This window comes from Haemaphysalis longicornis, unplaced genomic scaffold (assembly GCF_048455015.1).
Source record: "Haemaphysalis longicornis isolate Haplotype H1 unplaced genomic scaffold, Haemaphysalis longicornis Haplotype H1 scaffold_8, whole genome shotgun sequence".
NCBI classification, from domain to species: Eukaryota; Metazoa; Arthropoda; class Arachnida; order Ixodida; family Ixodidae; genus Haemaphysalis; species Haemaphysalis longicornis.
This window is the reverse complement of record NW_027526445.1, coordinates 2,560,104-2,574,954: the sequence shown is the minus strand read 5'-3', so window position 1 is coordinate 2,574,954 and position 14,851 is coordinate 2,560,104. Positions and strand designations below refer to the sequence as shown.

At 46.3% G+C, this 14,851-nt stretch overlaps 1 protein-coding gene across 1 annotated transcript; it reads left to right on the top strand.

The window, feature by feature from the left end:
- Positions 1-741: 741 nt before the first annotated feature.
- LOC144149916 (uncharacterized) lies at positions 742-8,868 on the top strand. The gene is made up of 2 exons (XM_077681649.1): positions 742-994; positions 8,286-8,868. Exons 1-2 carry the CDS (start codon positions 779-781, stop codon positions 8,559-8,561), a joined length of 492 nt encoding a protein of 163 aa, XP_077537775.1. The 5' UTR covers positions 742-778; the 3' UTR covers positions 8,562-8,868.
- The last annotated feature ends 5,983 nt before the right edge of the window (positions 8,869-14,851 follow it).

Genomic DNA, 14,851 nt, shown 5'->3' with positions numbered 1-14,851 from the left:
GTGATCAGTGGACTTACAGCGGCGCAGGCTACTCTTCCGCTATCTCGGAGCTCTTCACGGCCACTGAAAGGTTGTGGAAAATCGTGTTTGAACGCGGCGCGCAAATGTCACGTGGTTCGCATGAGCTACGAACGGAGAAGGACTGCTGGCGAAGGTGTGAGGGGAAGGTGTCCTCAGCGCCGACGCGTGGCGGGCGTGTGCGGAGGAGGCACCGAGACGTAGGAAGCCCTGGCGACGCGCTGGCAGGTGTTGCCTTAGCAGCGCGTACGGCACCCCCTTCCCCAGGCGCGGTTGCACCCTTTTATTTTTGCCTGATGTACTTCTTTCGCTCGCTCGGTTACGCGGACACCGGCGCTTTCACCGCTGCGAAACCCCTGTGTGGCGCACCAAAGCACCTTGCGCGTAAAACAACTAAAATAAACATACGAATGCTGTCTCAACAGCTCCCTTACCCAAGTTCTCTATTTCAAGGATGAGGCGATGAGCCGAGTTCCGTGCCCGCATTCTGTTGTCGAGCTTTCAAGTAGAAACAGCTGTGCGGCGCTGCTCTTTTCTGTCAGGCCCATTTATACCGCGCCAACGATTCAGGCTTTTAGCGGCGCTGTTAGCTAACCTTCTTGTTCAGGTGTCCTGCCTACAAAGATCTCAATCGTCCGGGTGTTTGCAGGAATAAACTGTGTTTGCAAAAAACCAAAGTGAAACTTGGTGCTTTCCAAACGATGAGAGAGTGCAGCTCTAAGATAGCATCTTTAAGCAGCTTTAAAAAATAGCCTCAAGAATGACAAATACTGCGAAGAAATATTTGGACTCTTTACAGGAGACCACTGCTGGGATAAGGGAAGGAGACCCAGACGTGCCAGGAGAGAACGTGAGCCTGGACCCTCGAGAGCCACTGTTAGGGCGAGCGTCCATAGACGAGGGCGTATCACAAGGCAGGGTGATTCCGACAACGCCGCCGCTCTCAGTGCCTAGTGTGGCTATCGATCAATCAGGGGTAAGTCGGCCTAGACTCCTACTTCAACGGGAAAACGCTGGGAATATTTCAGTCAACGCAGAAATTTGGGCTAGTTGGTGATACGACCTTGACATGGTAAAAACCGCACTAGATGGGGACAGAAGATAAGATAGTGGCACGGGACGAGCGCTCGTTTAGCACTCGTCCCGTGTCACTATTTTTTCCTCTGTCCCCGTCTAGCGTGCTTTTTACCATGTCGAAATAGTTCATTGTATGAGAGGAAAACACTTTTCTGACTCTACCCGCGAGCGTACTTGTGCCGCTGCCGTAAGCCTCACGCCGTGTGCACAGCGACTCCCTAATGAGCTGGGAGAGGGCGCTGTTATGCCGTAGTTCTCTCGGTTTGAATTTGAAAGCCGTCATTGAAATAACGCCCAGTAATCCATCACTTGCATGAGGACTCGTAGCTAAACAACAAATGGAATAGAATCAACTGGAGGGTAATATAAAAAAGAATATGTGGAATGTAAAAAAATGCCTCGTCATTTCGGCCAGGCGAATGTGGAGGGCCAGTTAAGCTGTTTACCGCACGGCCGGAGCTGCACAGAACTGAGGTGACAGGTTCAAGGAAATGTGTCTTAAGCGCTGTCGACGGACATTGCAAAGAAAGACACTGTTCTGTGGTCCTCTTGAGCGCGGGAAGCACACCAGAAAACGCGCGAAAAGAGAAGTAGGAAGCGGGCGCCAATGGGTGCGGGTGGAACAAGAGAAAGAAGGAGGAGCGAGCGTCAACACGGCCCAAGAGACGAGGGAGGCGATGAACTGAAGGTAAGAGACGTGGTGGATTTTTGAGAGGTCGAGAAGCCATCAAGGGGCATTGGCGGATCATGTAGCTTACAGTATCTGTGCGGACCAGCAGCAGTCAAAAAGAGTGAGGGAACACCGATTCGTAACCTAGACCGTTCGCTACTGCGGCCGTCGACCGCAGAGCGACAGATGTACTGCAAGCAGTGCTCGTACACCAGGCTAGGCAATATTCTTGTACGCGTTTTCGGTATCTTCACCCTGGGGCCTTCGAAGGCGCAACATTTCAGCATCACAAACACAGAAGGCGAAAGAAACGTATGAAAAATATCAAGATATTCTCAGGAGATTTGGAAGCAAACTGACTTGGTAGAATACCAGTTAGGATTGAGCAGCACCATGCCCGTTTATGCACGGCAGTACACCATACCATTTTATCTAAGCAGAGGTGGAAGGTATGCTGCGTCAGAGAGTGATTGAGAGATCACCGTCCCCACACAAGGCATCACTCTTTCCTATCAAGAAACCGGACCACGCCGTTCGTCCTTGTATTGACAACAAGGGCTAAACATACCATTAGTTTCCGATAGCGAAGCTATCCTTTTAAGTGACATCCTCCTTGGTCACGTAGAGAGGAATAAGTTTTTCTGAAATTCGAATTTACCAAATGGTATTGGCGGATACCGATGCCACCTGAAAGTCTGAAAGAGACTGTTTTCACCCAAGTTCGTTGTCTACCAGTTTATGCACATCCCGCACAACTCCTGCGCAATATTTTGGAGGGCGTCAGAGCGCCTGTCACCATTACGACGACGTCGTAGTCGCACCCTAAACAAGACTGGATCATGTTGTTGTATTGGTGGATGTATTCTAGGGATTATGGCTGCAAGCTTAACCGCGAAACCTAAAAAATGTGAAGTAGGGTACATATTGTAATTTTTCTGTGTCAAGTTAGAGACGGCCCCGGTAACCAATGTAAAAGACTTTCGGCAAACAATTAGGCTCGAAAAGTGAACAAACCAAAAGAGAAATGAGGTCTTTCCGATGCCTTAGAGGCTACAAATGGGAATTCATCCCGCTCTACGATAAAATAGAAAACAAAAAAATCACTGACCCTCCTGACTCGCAAACGCCCTGAAAACGCAATTGAATGAAACGCTGACCACAACGGAGGTTTTCGCACTCTGAATCAAGAATTGTGGTCCACCCCAATTCGGCGTGCACCACAAACATCCAAGCATTACGCTCTTCGGAGAGAGGCCTCAGACAGTAGCTTGAAGCAGTATTGCGGCCATAATATAGAGGCCAGATGCACCAAGTTTCTTACTCCAACCGAGTGCTTTCTTCAGGGGAACGTCGTTACTCAACGACTGAGCGCGAATGCTTAGCATTTGTACGGGGCGTCCGAAAGTACTTTCACCTCTATAGAAAAAAGTTATCCTGCAAATGGCCCTCCAGTACCTTCACACTGCCAAGCAATTGGGCAACCGCGTGCTTATACTGATCCTATATTTGCACGGGTATTCATTCACCAATATATCACATCAAGGAATGAGAGAACGTAGTTGAATATTTAATGAGCCAAGCTTGGGCTCCAGCAACTTTCATCGAACCATGTTCATGTATTTAAATATACCGAGTCATTCTATCGTGAGAAGTTGCGAAATTGTCCCTATTTACACCTTGCCACTTTTTTGTGCCGAGGTAGAGGCTATGAGCAGCCCTTTGGCGTAGGAAAACACAAGAAAACATGGGAAAAAAGACGAAGTAGCGCGCGCGAGTTACTACGAGTAGAAGATGACGAAGAAGCAGCGATCATATGGAGGAGTCTCTAGGCGAAGAAGGCAAAGAGAGGGAAGCCCTAGGAAGAGTTGTTTACAGGGAGATCGAGTAGCGACCAAGAGCCACGGGCGGATCGCCTAGCCTACGGTAACCAGGTGTTTCAGCTACAGCTGACCGGACTGCCGGTGCGCCGATTCGTAACCTAGAACCTGGGTCCCAGCACCGGTAGACCAGTTCCCCACTCGAGATCAGATCCCTGAGATCCTTCAAAGGTAGATTAACCACAGCGGCGGGACTGTTCCCGGATGCCTCGGAGGTGCTGCAGCAACTGCACCGACCGCCAGGGGGAGGCGTCATCGACGGGGACTTTCTTTTACTCTCCGCCGTTGTCGACGACGAGAAAACTGTGAGGAGTTTGTTTTGTGTATTACCGTATTGTGTGTTGTGTGTAGATGCTAGTGCTCTTGCTGTTCCCGGTCCTGAGTTTGCTTGCGTGCTAAGCAATATTTAATTTTTCGTTTTCTTGGCATTTTACCATGATGTAAAAACAGTTCTGTAGGACGAAATACACCCGGAAAGAAACCAGTCTGGACGAGCGCTGCACACGGGACCTATCAGTTTGCTACTGGCTAACAAAAAATCATCCTACGCTAATAATGGCTTCTGGCTACACCCCTGGCTACATAACAGTGTTGATTCGATCCCCAGTGTTGGGAGCACGTAAAGTGCTCGCACCACCGGTGATCGAACCCGCGCCCGTATGGGGGAGAGGAGTGAGAGCATGCCGTCTTTCCGAAACAACTTCGCCAGAATGCGGAGACCAACATGTGGAGAGGTAGACGATGGTTTGTATTCAACTTCGCCAGGCCCCATGGGTCCTGCCCGGAAGAGTCAGCAGAGACGCCCGGTCGCTTCTGCTTCGCCTTTGGCTTAATTGCTGCAATGTGGGAGCCGCCTATAACAGCAACGTCGACGGGCACACCCCACCTGTGCCTACTGCCCAGATCCCAAGACGCTCGAGCACTTCCTGTGCTCTTGCCGCCGACATGAAACCGCGAAGGCGGAACTCCTGGACGCACTCCATCGACTCGGTGCACCAAGCCAAAAACTGGAATGCTTCGTGTTTCCCACGGGTCCGGACGCCATCCGACGGGAGGTCTTCCGGCACCTACTCAACTTCCTGGTTGTGACAGGACTGGCTCTGCGTTCGTAGCTGTCGATTCATGGACGAAACGAACGCGACATAGACTGTCCCCAAACCTCCTACTTCTCGTCTCTTCCCCTCTATCCCTTCTCATTTTTTGAAACCACACCCCCTTTTCTGTACTGGGATCTATGTGGGTGACCTCCCCGTTAAGTTCAACAATATCCCCAGTTCTTTCATCTTCCTTCCTTTGTTAATAAACCACCACCACCACCAACCACGGACTGAACAAGAGTGAGGGGAAAGCAGTGAAAGAGTGGCCCTCTTCCTCACCCTTCCAAAGACGCTATAAGTGGCCGCCAGAAACGGCGCGTTTTAAACTGCCCAGTAAAACATCGGCACGTGCGACATGAAAGCAAGCAAAAAAGGAACTGAACTCCCGCTCGCGCCGTTCAGGAAGGGAGCGTGCCGGCACTGCGAAGGCGGCAAATTTTATTTGCACTCTATACACCTCTGTTCAATTCACCAAGAGAGGAGTCAGAGAGGGAGGCGAAGAGCGTGATTTGTGGTTGCAGTGAGGGGATGCAAGTGTGTTAATTTAAGTGACGCCGCATGGGTAATCATTGTGGGGGTCGTTTACAACTTCGCAGTCCAACAACCTTCACCGCGGGGACTGGTGCCATTTCTTTCTCCATTCCTCTCTGGCAAAGAGACTTACGTTTTTAGTATGGTCACCTGTTTCGTCACTCATCAACCGTTGCCGCTATGGCCTTCAACCCGCGATAACCTTTAAGCCACACAAACAAGCGCACAGAGTTTAATTTGGCATAGTTTATTTCCGAAATGGAGCCTAACAATCATAATTTAGTACTTCAAATGAATATTTTAGGGGTCAGACCGAAAGGCTAGAGGTTCCAATCATGGGTTGAACATCGTGGGACTTTGGCGGAGCCTAAGTTTTATAACACACCGCGGCGCTCCTTTACCTGCGGGACAGACTTGGTGGTCTATACAGGCGAACAAGGCGGTATGCACTACGTCACGCGTTCACCTAGGCTCATGGCATCGACGCAAGTGGACATCGACGTAAGTTCGATGCTTTGGCGCAAAGCCTTTGCTTTTGTCTTTGACTTCTTTGCTTTTACTCCAAAAGTACCTCAAAAGATGTGCTCCCCGTAAAATACAAGCAGATCTTTGGTTAAGTAAGTTGCCTTCTACCACGGATTCTACCGCGGGTTCGTAGGTTTGATTCCTATACCAGACATGGTTTATGCCCAACCATTTAGCTCTCATTGGCATTGGCATTGTTTTATTGAGTATTTCAGTACAACTCTCCCCAAAACAGAGTTTTACAGAAGACGGACCCTAAAAAAAAGACGGAAGCTCACACTAATGCGTAAGTCTTGAAAGAAGCGAAATTGCACGGAACCTTCCGGGCCGTCATGGCGGTGTAACTCCACGATTGCAAGTGATTGGCTGATTGCAACTGATTGGCGCAATGACCCTTCATGATTGTTCCTTCTCTTCCTTTCTCTTTTGGAAGTGTTAATCTTTCCTTTCTTTCCTTTCTTTCCTTTCTTTCCTTTCCTTTCCTTTCTTAATCATTGAACATCACCTTAGAGAGGCGTACGCTATGACGTGTCCTTCTCGTTCCGAGCAAATTTTGACACGATTACGGGGAACGCTCGTATTATTATTTGGCATATATTGGCCAATCTTTAAGTGCGTATGCTTGGCTTGACAAACGTCTGCCTGGGACGCTCGACGCTCACTGCTGGACCCACGCACACGAACCCTCAGCATTTTCTTGGTTTTAAACTTTCGGGCGGTCACCGATGTCTTGGCTAAAATACCTACGCGTCTATGCTTTGCTTGACCAACGTGCGCGTGGGACGCCGGCCGTCACAGAAAGGTGCACACAGACGAGCGCTTGACATTTTCTTCTATTTATTACAGCCAGGCAGTCGCCGCGAGGACGCTCGCCCGGTTGTGCTCGGCATTTTCTCGGTAATTTTAGCCGAGGACAGAGCGTCTATGTGAAAAAACTTGACGTGGGTTCGTCCGGTTCCGTTATACAAACACAAATATCATAGCATAGGGAGAATTCACAAACAAAAAAATCTAACGAACAAATTTGTATAAACAGTTAAATAAAATTGTATTTCTTTCGAACACTGCGCATGCGTGCACTAGGCAATTCAAATTTTTATCATGGTTTGTTTTTCTCGTGCAGTCAACCGCGAGTAACAATGTGTTGATGAGATTGAGTGGGGAAACAAAACAGATGGTCAGAGTTTGCAGAAATCTACGGGGTATGTTCTTTTTATACACCCAGGAAAAGTTCTTTGAATGGTTCAGTTTAAGTGTGGAACGTAAGGAATTGCACACAGAGGCAGTATAGAGGCAGGGGCAGAGAGACGCAAAGGTCTCCATATTTGGATCACGTGGATTGAATAAGTGTTGCACTGAAAATCTGGTGTTGTTGCCGTTTAGCAATCATATTCTGTCAAAAGACGTGAGAAAGTCAGGACTACCTCCTCTACGCAAAATAGATACACAATTGAAAATCTAGTTCGAGGGAGAGCGGAAGAAAGCCTAGGCTGTAGAAGGTTGGTTGGACAGTAGATCCGCACTCCCTAAAATGTAAGCGAATGAAAGGCTTGATTTTGAAAACGACCCAGTGCTGCAAGATGGTATTACAAGTGCTGCTCCGAGAAGACAAACCATGAGTAAAAGTGGTGTGAATGGGCGAATAATAGAACAAATAAACAAAAAGGAACTAAAAAACAAAAACATGAAAGGTTTTAACGAGGATGTGAAAGTCAAAAGCGATATTAGATGCATCCCACGTGGTGTGTTTTTCAAATTTCAAATTTTCTCTTTAATAACTCTCTAAGAAAGCTTTTCAAAATCTGTCCAATAAATAGCGTTATTGCGAAGAATGTTGTGATCTGTGTACGGCAGTTTTTTGGGGGACAGAACGAAAGTTCATGAAAGCGGTCTTAGCCTATTAATTTCTACCAATACCTACTAATTTCTGCCGGGAGTGTACCATTTGGGGTTTCGGTTTTAAACTTTGCTGTTAGATTTAAGATATCATTGTCAGAAATATTTAGATATCATTGTGCCCAATCAGGTAAACAACCAGGGTTTTCTCATCGAGATTGGATGTAAGTTCTACGTGCCATGCGCTAAAATTAAACTAATGGGACACCTTGACAGGGACACAAACACAACCCATGGTCACGGCCGGTGACATGCCAGTGACTTCATTACTATCCTATCTGTCGCCACGTGGATCATGGCGTCCGACGGAGCTTCACAAGAGACGAAACAAAAAAAAAACATTCCGGGGAAAATTTCGGTAGTGCGATCTACCAACTTTACCAAGCTTTCACATTGCAACAAAGGTAGCAAATTTGTGGAGTGCAATGAACGTTGATACTGTTAAGTTGGCGGACTACATTCGACATATTTCATGGCTGTCACTATACTCAGTGTTGCTGCGGTGTGTCCGTACTCCTGAGTGAGTGGTCGGGCGTCTCTCGTAAAATTTACGCCCTCCACCTCTAAACCGTGTGTGCTTTTCGTTCTTTGCAGAAAGATGTCCCGATTCCTTCGGTTCCTCTGGTTCTTCCGACGGAGACCACCACAGAACCGCCGAAGAAGAACCCGTACGAGGATCCACGTGAACCAATGCTCCAGCGGACCCAGGTCGATCGACGTGTTTCAATGGGTTACGTGATTCCTACAGTTCCACCACCGGCAGTTCCACCTCCACTTGCCGGCACAATTAAGACTAGTAGCAGCAGCCTGGGAGTCTCGGGGTCACCTTCCAAGCAGAAGCAAAAGTCTGTGCTTCCTACAGGAGAATAGTGAGACAGGTAGCCGTGGCCACCAGTCTCAGCTAATCAGGTGGATGATATCTAAACAATGCCGTACGTAGACCGTACGTCGAACGAAAGAACATAGAACAGTTTGATGCCGTTGAGACTATTATAATTTAGGGTAATTGTTGGCCGTTTGTAAAAAAATTATATCAGTGAGTTGAAGCTTACGGAATCACTGACGTTATAACTTCCAGCTGCACGTAAAAGTATTAAATTTGTATTAAATAAATGTTATGTACACAAGATTTATTGTATTTTACCTGCCGTTGTTGTAATACAGCAAGCGTATCCTTCAGGTGACCTCAACCTCTCTAGTGGCTCAACAAACAATGACTTATACGGCTGTTACAAATCTAATAAACGTGAGTGGTGTACATGTTCGAAATTCTTTTGTAGCGGGAGCTACACTGACCGAAGCTGAGTAGTTCGCATATTTTCGCATAGTTTCGCAGTTTCGCAACTAACATATTTTATTGCCCTTGAAATTTGAAAGGGTGGGATAAACAGTAATTGTGATTTCTGGGCGAAATACCCACTAGCTGCAGCCATTGTCGAACGTTAGCGACACCTTTGCGCGCACACCGCCGTACACAGTCTTACGTGACGACACGAGGTCAAAAGAAGCAAAGCAGTGGCTTGAAAATGAATCTAAAATGTACCTCAGGAAGCGCCAAACAAACAAGAAACTTAAAGAAATGGAATCTGGAGCGAAAAGCCAAACGAGAGGCAGCCTAATGTAATGAAAGAAGAGAACAACCTACACAAGATGCACAAAAAAATCATGCACCCCTGCGTCTACGGACGAAGATGATTGAACAGGAGTCTTTCTCGCGATGGATTCTTTGGCTGTAAAATCCTACTCTGCGAGTGAAGGCAACTAAGGCGGTACGAATCACTTTTTTAGAATACCCACGGCAACTCTCTTGCGTGCACTTGTGAGTGAGTTTGTGAGTGAGTTTGTGAGTTACCCAACTCCTGGTAAATTGTCCATCGTTTTTTGTGGCATTGTTCTAAAGAGTTAAAGAGGAAGTGACGTACGGAGCATGCTGTATTCAGTTTAGAAACCTTCAAAACTTTGTAACAGATTTTATAGCACCATTGTACCTCCGCCCAGTATAATGCGACATATCGTTTATACATACAGAGAAAAACCGAGCGCCCACATGTACAATCTTGCATCAGTTCTTCTATTTCCAGCAGAAATACAAGTGTGCTGAATTTTATACTGACGCCTCCAAAACTGTCACCTCGGTGGCCTGTGCTGCGAATGGACTTGGCTTTAATGTCAATAAAACACTGAATAGTAATACTAGTATCTTTACGGCTGAGGCCTATGGTATACGTTTTGTTGTTAATGATATCCTTCAAAGTGACTTCAAAATTTAATATCTATAGAGATTCCCAAAGAGTCGTGTGTGATTTGTCGTCTCCAACCTCTTCCAAAAACAACGTACTACATCTTGTATTCAATGCCATTATGCCTGTATATGCAAAACACTCGATGTGGTTCTTTGCTGGGTACTGGGGCACTCTGGGAACGCCGGTAATGAGGGCACAGATGAAATGGCGGCTACCGTTGCACCGTTGCAACATAACAAGCTAATCATACAAAGACATCGAGCCACACATCAGACAAAAAGTTCGCAAAACAAGGCAAACACACTGGAGTAAACATAGACCACAAGTCGCACGTAATAAAGCCACAATTGGAAGAATGCACTACTGACACACGCAATTGATACACAGAAGTCGCCTTGGCTGGATTACAGAGAGGGTACACACGTGATACACACACCCGCCTGCTCACTGGCTCGCCAAGACCTCTGTATAGCAGGTGCGTAGACGGCCAAGACATGATCCACATCCTGATACAATGCAAGACACTTCAAAAAACACGGCAACGACTTCTCACAACTATACAGACAACAGATTCCACAACACCAATCTCACGTTTTATGGGACGACCCCATAATTACCCACAAGCGTATGTTTAGGTTTCCTAGCCATATCAAGATGTTACATCTAATTATTTACCATGCATGTTCAAAACCTGGCCCTTTACATCAATCATATACATTGTCTTTTATTTTATGATATTGTTTACTTGTTTCACATTTACTATAACTTCTTCCTCGTCAAGCAACATTTGTTTGCCGCTCTTTGCCCTTAGTACACCTTGCGCCATAAAAACTAAATCATCATCCTCATCACCATGATAAATACTGTGAAGAGAAAACATATTTCAATGAAACTGTGGAGGCCTTAAAAATCTTGAGGATGTATACCAGATACTGCACTCCAATCAGCCAAGTGTCAATTGTCTAGAAAAAACACCTTTAAATTCCGAACATACCAATTTCTTGAGTAGTTGTATAGTATTTAGGAAGGACAGGGATGGTGCTGGTACTACATCCGGGGGTGCTGCCATCATCACTTGACAATCTTTGGGGTGTCCCACGACCCAATTACAGACCGTACTTGACGCTGTGGCCATTCGTACCATAATTTTCAATATGCTAACAACACTATACCCTGTTTACATCCCTCCCTATGGCGAGCTGCGGACCTCTGAGTTCGAAGCTCTGATAGATATGTATCCCCATTGTATCAATCTATTAGTTGACGTCAAAGCACATAATCCACTCTGGGGCTCTTATTCAATGAATGCCCGAAGTCGCCTTGTCGAAAAATTCCGGAGCAGGGCTTTTGGACAAAAACATTTTCGGGAGAACGGTTATTGGACAATTGAATTTTTCTTGTTTTAAGTCACCTAGTTTAACATCATGTTTCTATATCCTTTATTTGTAGAGATTCGCTGAGCGTCATCCGTACATTGTCACTAGGAAAGTAATAGAAAAACAAGGTGGTTAATCTTGTTTTCAAATTATTATGCTATCGCATTCTTGAAACCTTGAAGTGACAGTGTCTACGTTCCCAAGCCACTGTGTAATCGGCCGAAATGAGCTGGCGGATGAAATGGCCGCCGCCGCTGCAATCCGAAACAGTCAAAATAACAACACTACCTTCCACAGAGCACAAGCCGCACATCCGACAACTCCATAAACATGTCAAGCAGATAAATGCGAACAGACCGACAACTAACGAGACATAATGAAGCCATTCTTCGAACGACACATTACTGATTCACAGAACAGATATATTGAATGTACCTTAGCTAAGTTATAGATAGGCCACACACACGTGACACACTTTCACTTACTCTTTGGATCTCCAAGACCTATTTGTAGTAGGAGTGGGGAGAGCCTATCCATGATACACATCCTCAATTAATGCAAAGAATTCGACATTGCACGACTTAAATACTTCAGATGACTTTACACACAAGATATTCCCTAATGTCCGTCATACCTTTAAGGAGACGGTGCCATGTTTTCTGTTTAGCTTACATTTACGTTTCTCTCAGAGGTTTACTTCTTACAATTTATCTCATACCACCCATTGTTTTACACGTGGTCCTAAATACCAGCCACCTTATTTATTTTTAATAATATTTACTCTTTATCCTCGCCCTCTGTACCAGCCACCCTCATCGCCTTCATTTGTGTTCAATCCTGTTCTCTCTAACCATTTTAGTAGTCACCTATTCATCTCAGTTATCGAACGCCTTTCTTAGCGCTGCTTACCTGTTGGCCTTGCGGAATTAACGTCCCAATACCATCATAATTAGGTCTGTCATGTGCACTTCGTAGGAATAAAGTTTTGGTTTGGGGTGTGCGATGGGAATCGGTACCTTTTCAGTGGTGTTTTATTCGACTGTGTCGAAATGGAGCAATCGTATAGACGCCGCCTTCATAAAGCCAGAGACGTACGTTGTATTCCGTCCACGGGAGGCGTTTTTTTTCTTTAACTGCACCCACGATATTCATCATTGTCCTCAGAGAAATTTTCTTTCCTGCAGTGCGTATTGGCGTACACCGGCGTAAGTGAGGGCACTACAGCTTCACTTTTTTAAATTTTGCAGATGACGATGAAAACGCCTAAGCTCAAAAGCTAATATAAGGCAATTCCTAGTGAGTATTGCTAACAATCCTCCCAAAAATCAGAAATGCATCTTTTTGGACACCTTGAACTGGAGCGACATTGTCAAAAATATTGATGGCAAATTTTCGAAGCGCTGCATTGGGCAATTTGGTAACATACCACGTATCATGGCAGGGGTGAAGATAAAAATGCGCAAGCATAAAAAATCGCGATATTTCGCGCCTGTGGTTTAGAGACTATATAATTTCTTATGCTTCATAAACAAGGAAACGCTGCTCTAGCTCCGAGTCATTTCTTTCAACAGACCGTCCAAAAAGCTTGAATGGAAGCAACCCGGCAACAAATAAGTAGTCAAAAATCAAAATGCAGTCTAAGCTGCAGTTTCAAAAATATTCCTCCCACCTCATTCGATGATTTTACGAATCTCATTCGAACTGTTACCCAAGCAGCCACCGAAGAAATCGAGTGCTCTTCAGACACACCAGCCCTCGATGCCCACCTCACAAACCTCTGAAAAAAAGTACACTTTCTCACACAATTGTACCGAACTACCGGCAAACGCCATTCAATCCTTGTCCGCATCCGCCGCCAGTATAAACTCATCACGTCATATCAACGTCACCTTTCTCATAATCACTGGAATAACCTCTGTGCAACGCTCGGTCATGGAAAAGGTCTTCGGGCTCTATGGAAGATCCACAAAAGTCTTGGCCCTAAGAAAAAACAGCGACTTCTCCTCTTTTCTACTCTCACTCTCACGAAAGACCCTGTCACCGTTCAGCATGATATTATTATGGCTTTCTTCCCCCACGCCCAACTCAATCCCGCTCCCCCTCTTCCATACATACCTATTTCCTCGCCGCAGGATGACCTCGACCTTCCCTTCACCTTCAATGAACTTCACACGGCCATTCATCAAGGTAAACCCAAATCTGCCCCTGGACATGACGGTGTAACTTGGAAACACCTCCGCAACTTGCCGAAGACTTCCCTTGTCTTACTTGACCATGTTAACCGCTGCTGGAAAACTGGTGAAGTTCCTGAACCTCTTAAGTTAACTCTCATCTTCCCTATTCCTAAACCCAAGAAGCCTGGTACTGGTCCAACTGACCTCACAAACCTCCGCCCCATCTCGCTCACTCCTGTGTTCTGTAAACTCATAGAACGGCTCATAAATAACCGTATGACCCATTACCTGGAATATGTACGGCCATACTTTCATCCTGCGCAGACTGGCTTCCGCCCAAACCTGAGCACTCACGATAGCCTCTGGCTATTACGCCGAGGGATAAATCGCTCCCATCATAACCACTCTCCTCCCGACCTGATACTAGCAGTGGACATACGTAAGACTTTTGATCGCGTCAGCCAATCCGCCATACTAGAAGAACTGGCACACGCCTACCCAAGCGCCCGGGCTCAAATCTGGATCCGCAACTTCCTGAACGCTCGTGCAATGCGAATTCAAGGATCGCACCCAGGCTGGAGTCCTCGCACATACTACCTTGACCGCGGGGTACCTCAGGGATCCATACTTTCTCCGATCCTATTTAACCTCGCCATGGCGAGGGTAGCTCTAAATCTCGAGCGTGACTCTGCTGCCCGCTTCACAATATATGCTGATGACGTAACCATATGGACTGAATCAGCCGACTTTTTATGCCCCGAAGACATGCAAACCGAACTTCAAGCCACAGTAAATAGCCTTGAATGCTCCTTGGCCACTCTTGGTCTCGAATTGGCCCCTGAAAAAACCGAATTCTTACCCGTATTTGGCCACAAACCCCCTCCGCACTATAATCCTCTAACTCTTCTTCTCGCCGGTACCCCTATAACCGCTAGTTTCCAACCCATGCGATTACTCGGAATCCCAATCGGACACAAAAATAGCCCGTCAATATGGCTACAACAACTCAAACCTAAATGGAAAACAATTCAACATGCCATACGTCGCCTGTCGAACAAATTTGGTGGAGCAAGCCAGAAGGCGACCCAAACATTAGCACAAGCTGTCGCCATTGGTACTATAACTTACGCAGCCCAATCCTACGACCTTAACAAAACGCACATGAGAATACTTCAAAATCTGCACAGAGCCACCCTTCGCACCATCAGTGGACTGCCCAAACATACTCGTCTTGAGAACCTGCAAGCTGCAGTTGCTCTTCCCCCTTTGGAAAATATCATTCAAGAGCAAGTACATCAATCCCTCCATAAACGCTCATTAACTCATCAAGGTGTCTCCATCATCGCCTGGGACAATCTGAAGCCGTT

Bases quoted from the DNA above. Each gene is read 5' to 3' on its own strand.
- LOC144149916 (XM_077681649.1), top strand. From the start codon at position 779: ATGACAAATACTGCGAAGAAATATTTGGACTCTTTACAGGAGACCACT. The intron at 995-8,285 runs GTAAGTCGGCCT...CGTTCTTTGCAG, and splicing joins TGGCTATCGATCAATCAGGG to AAAGATGTCCCGATTCCTTC.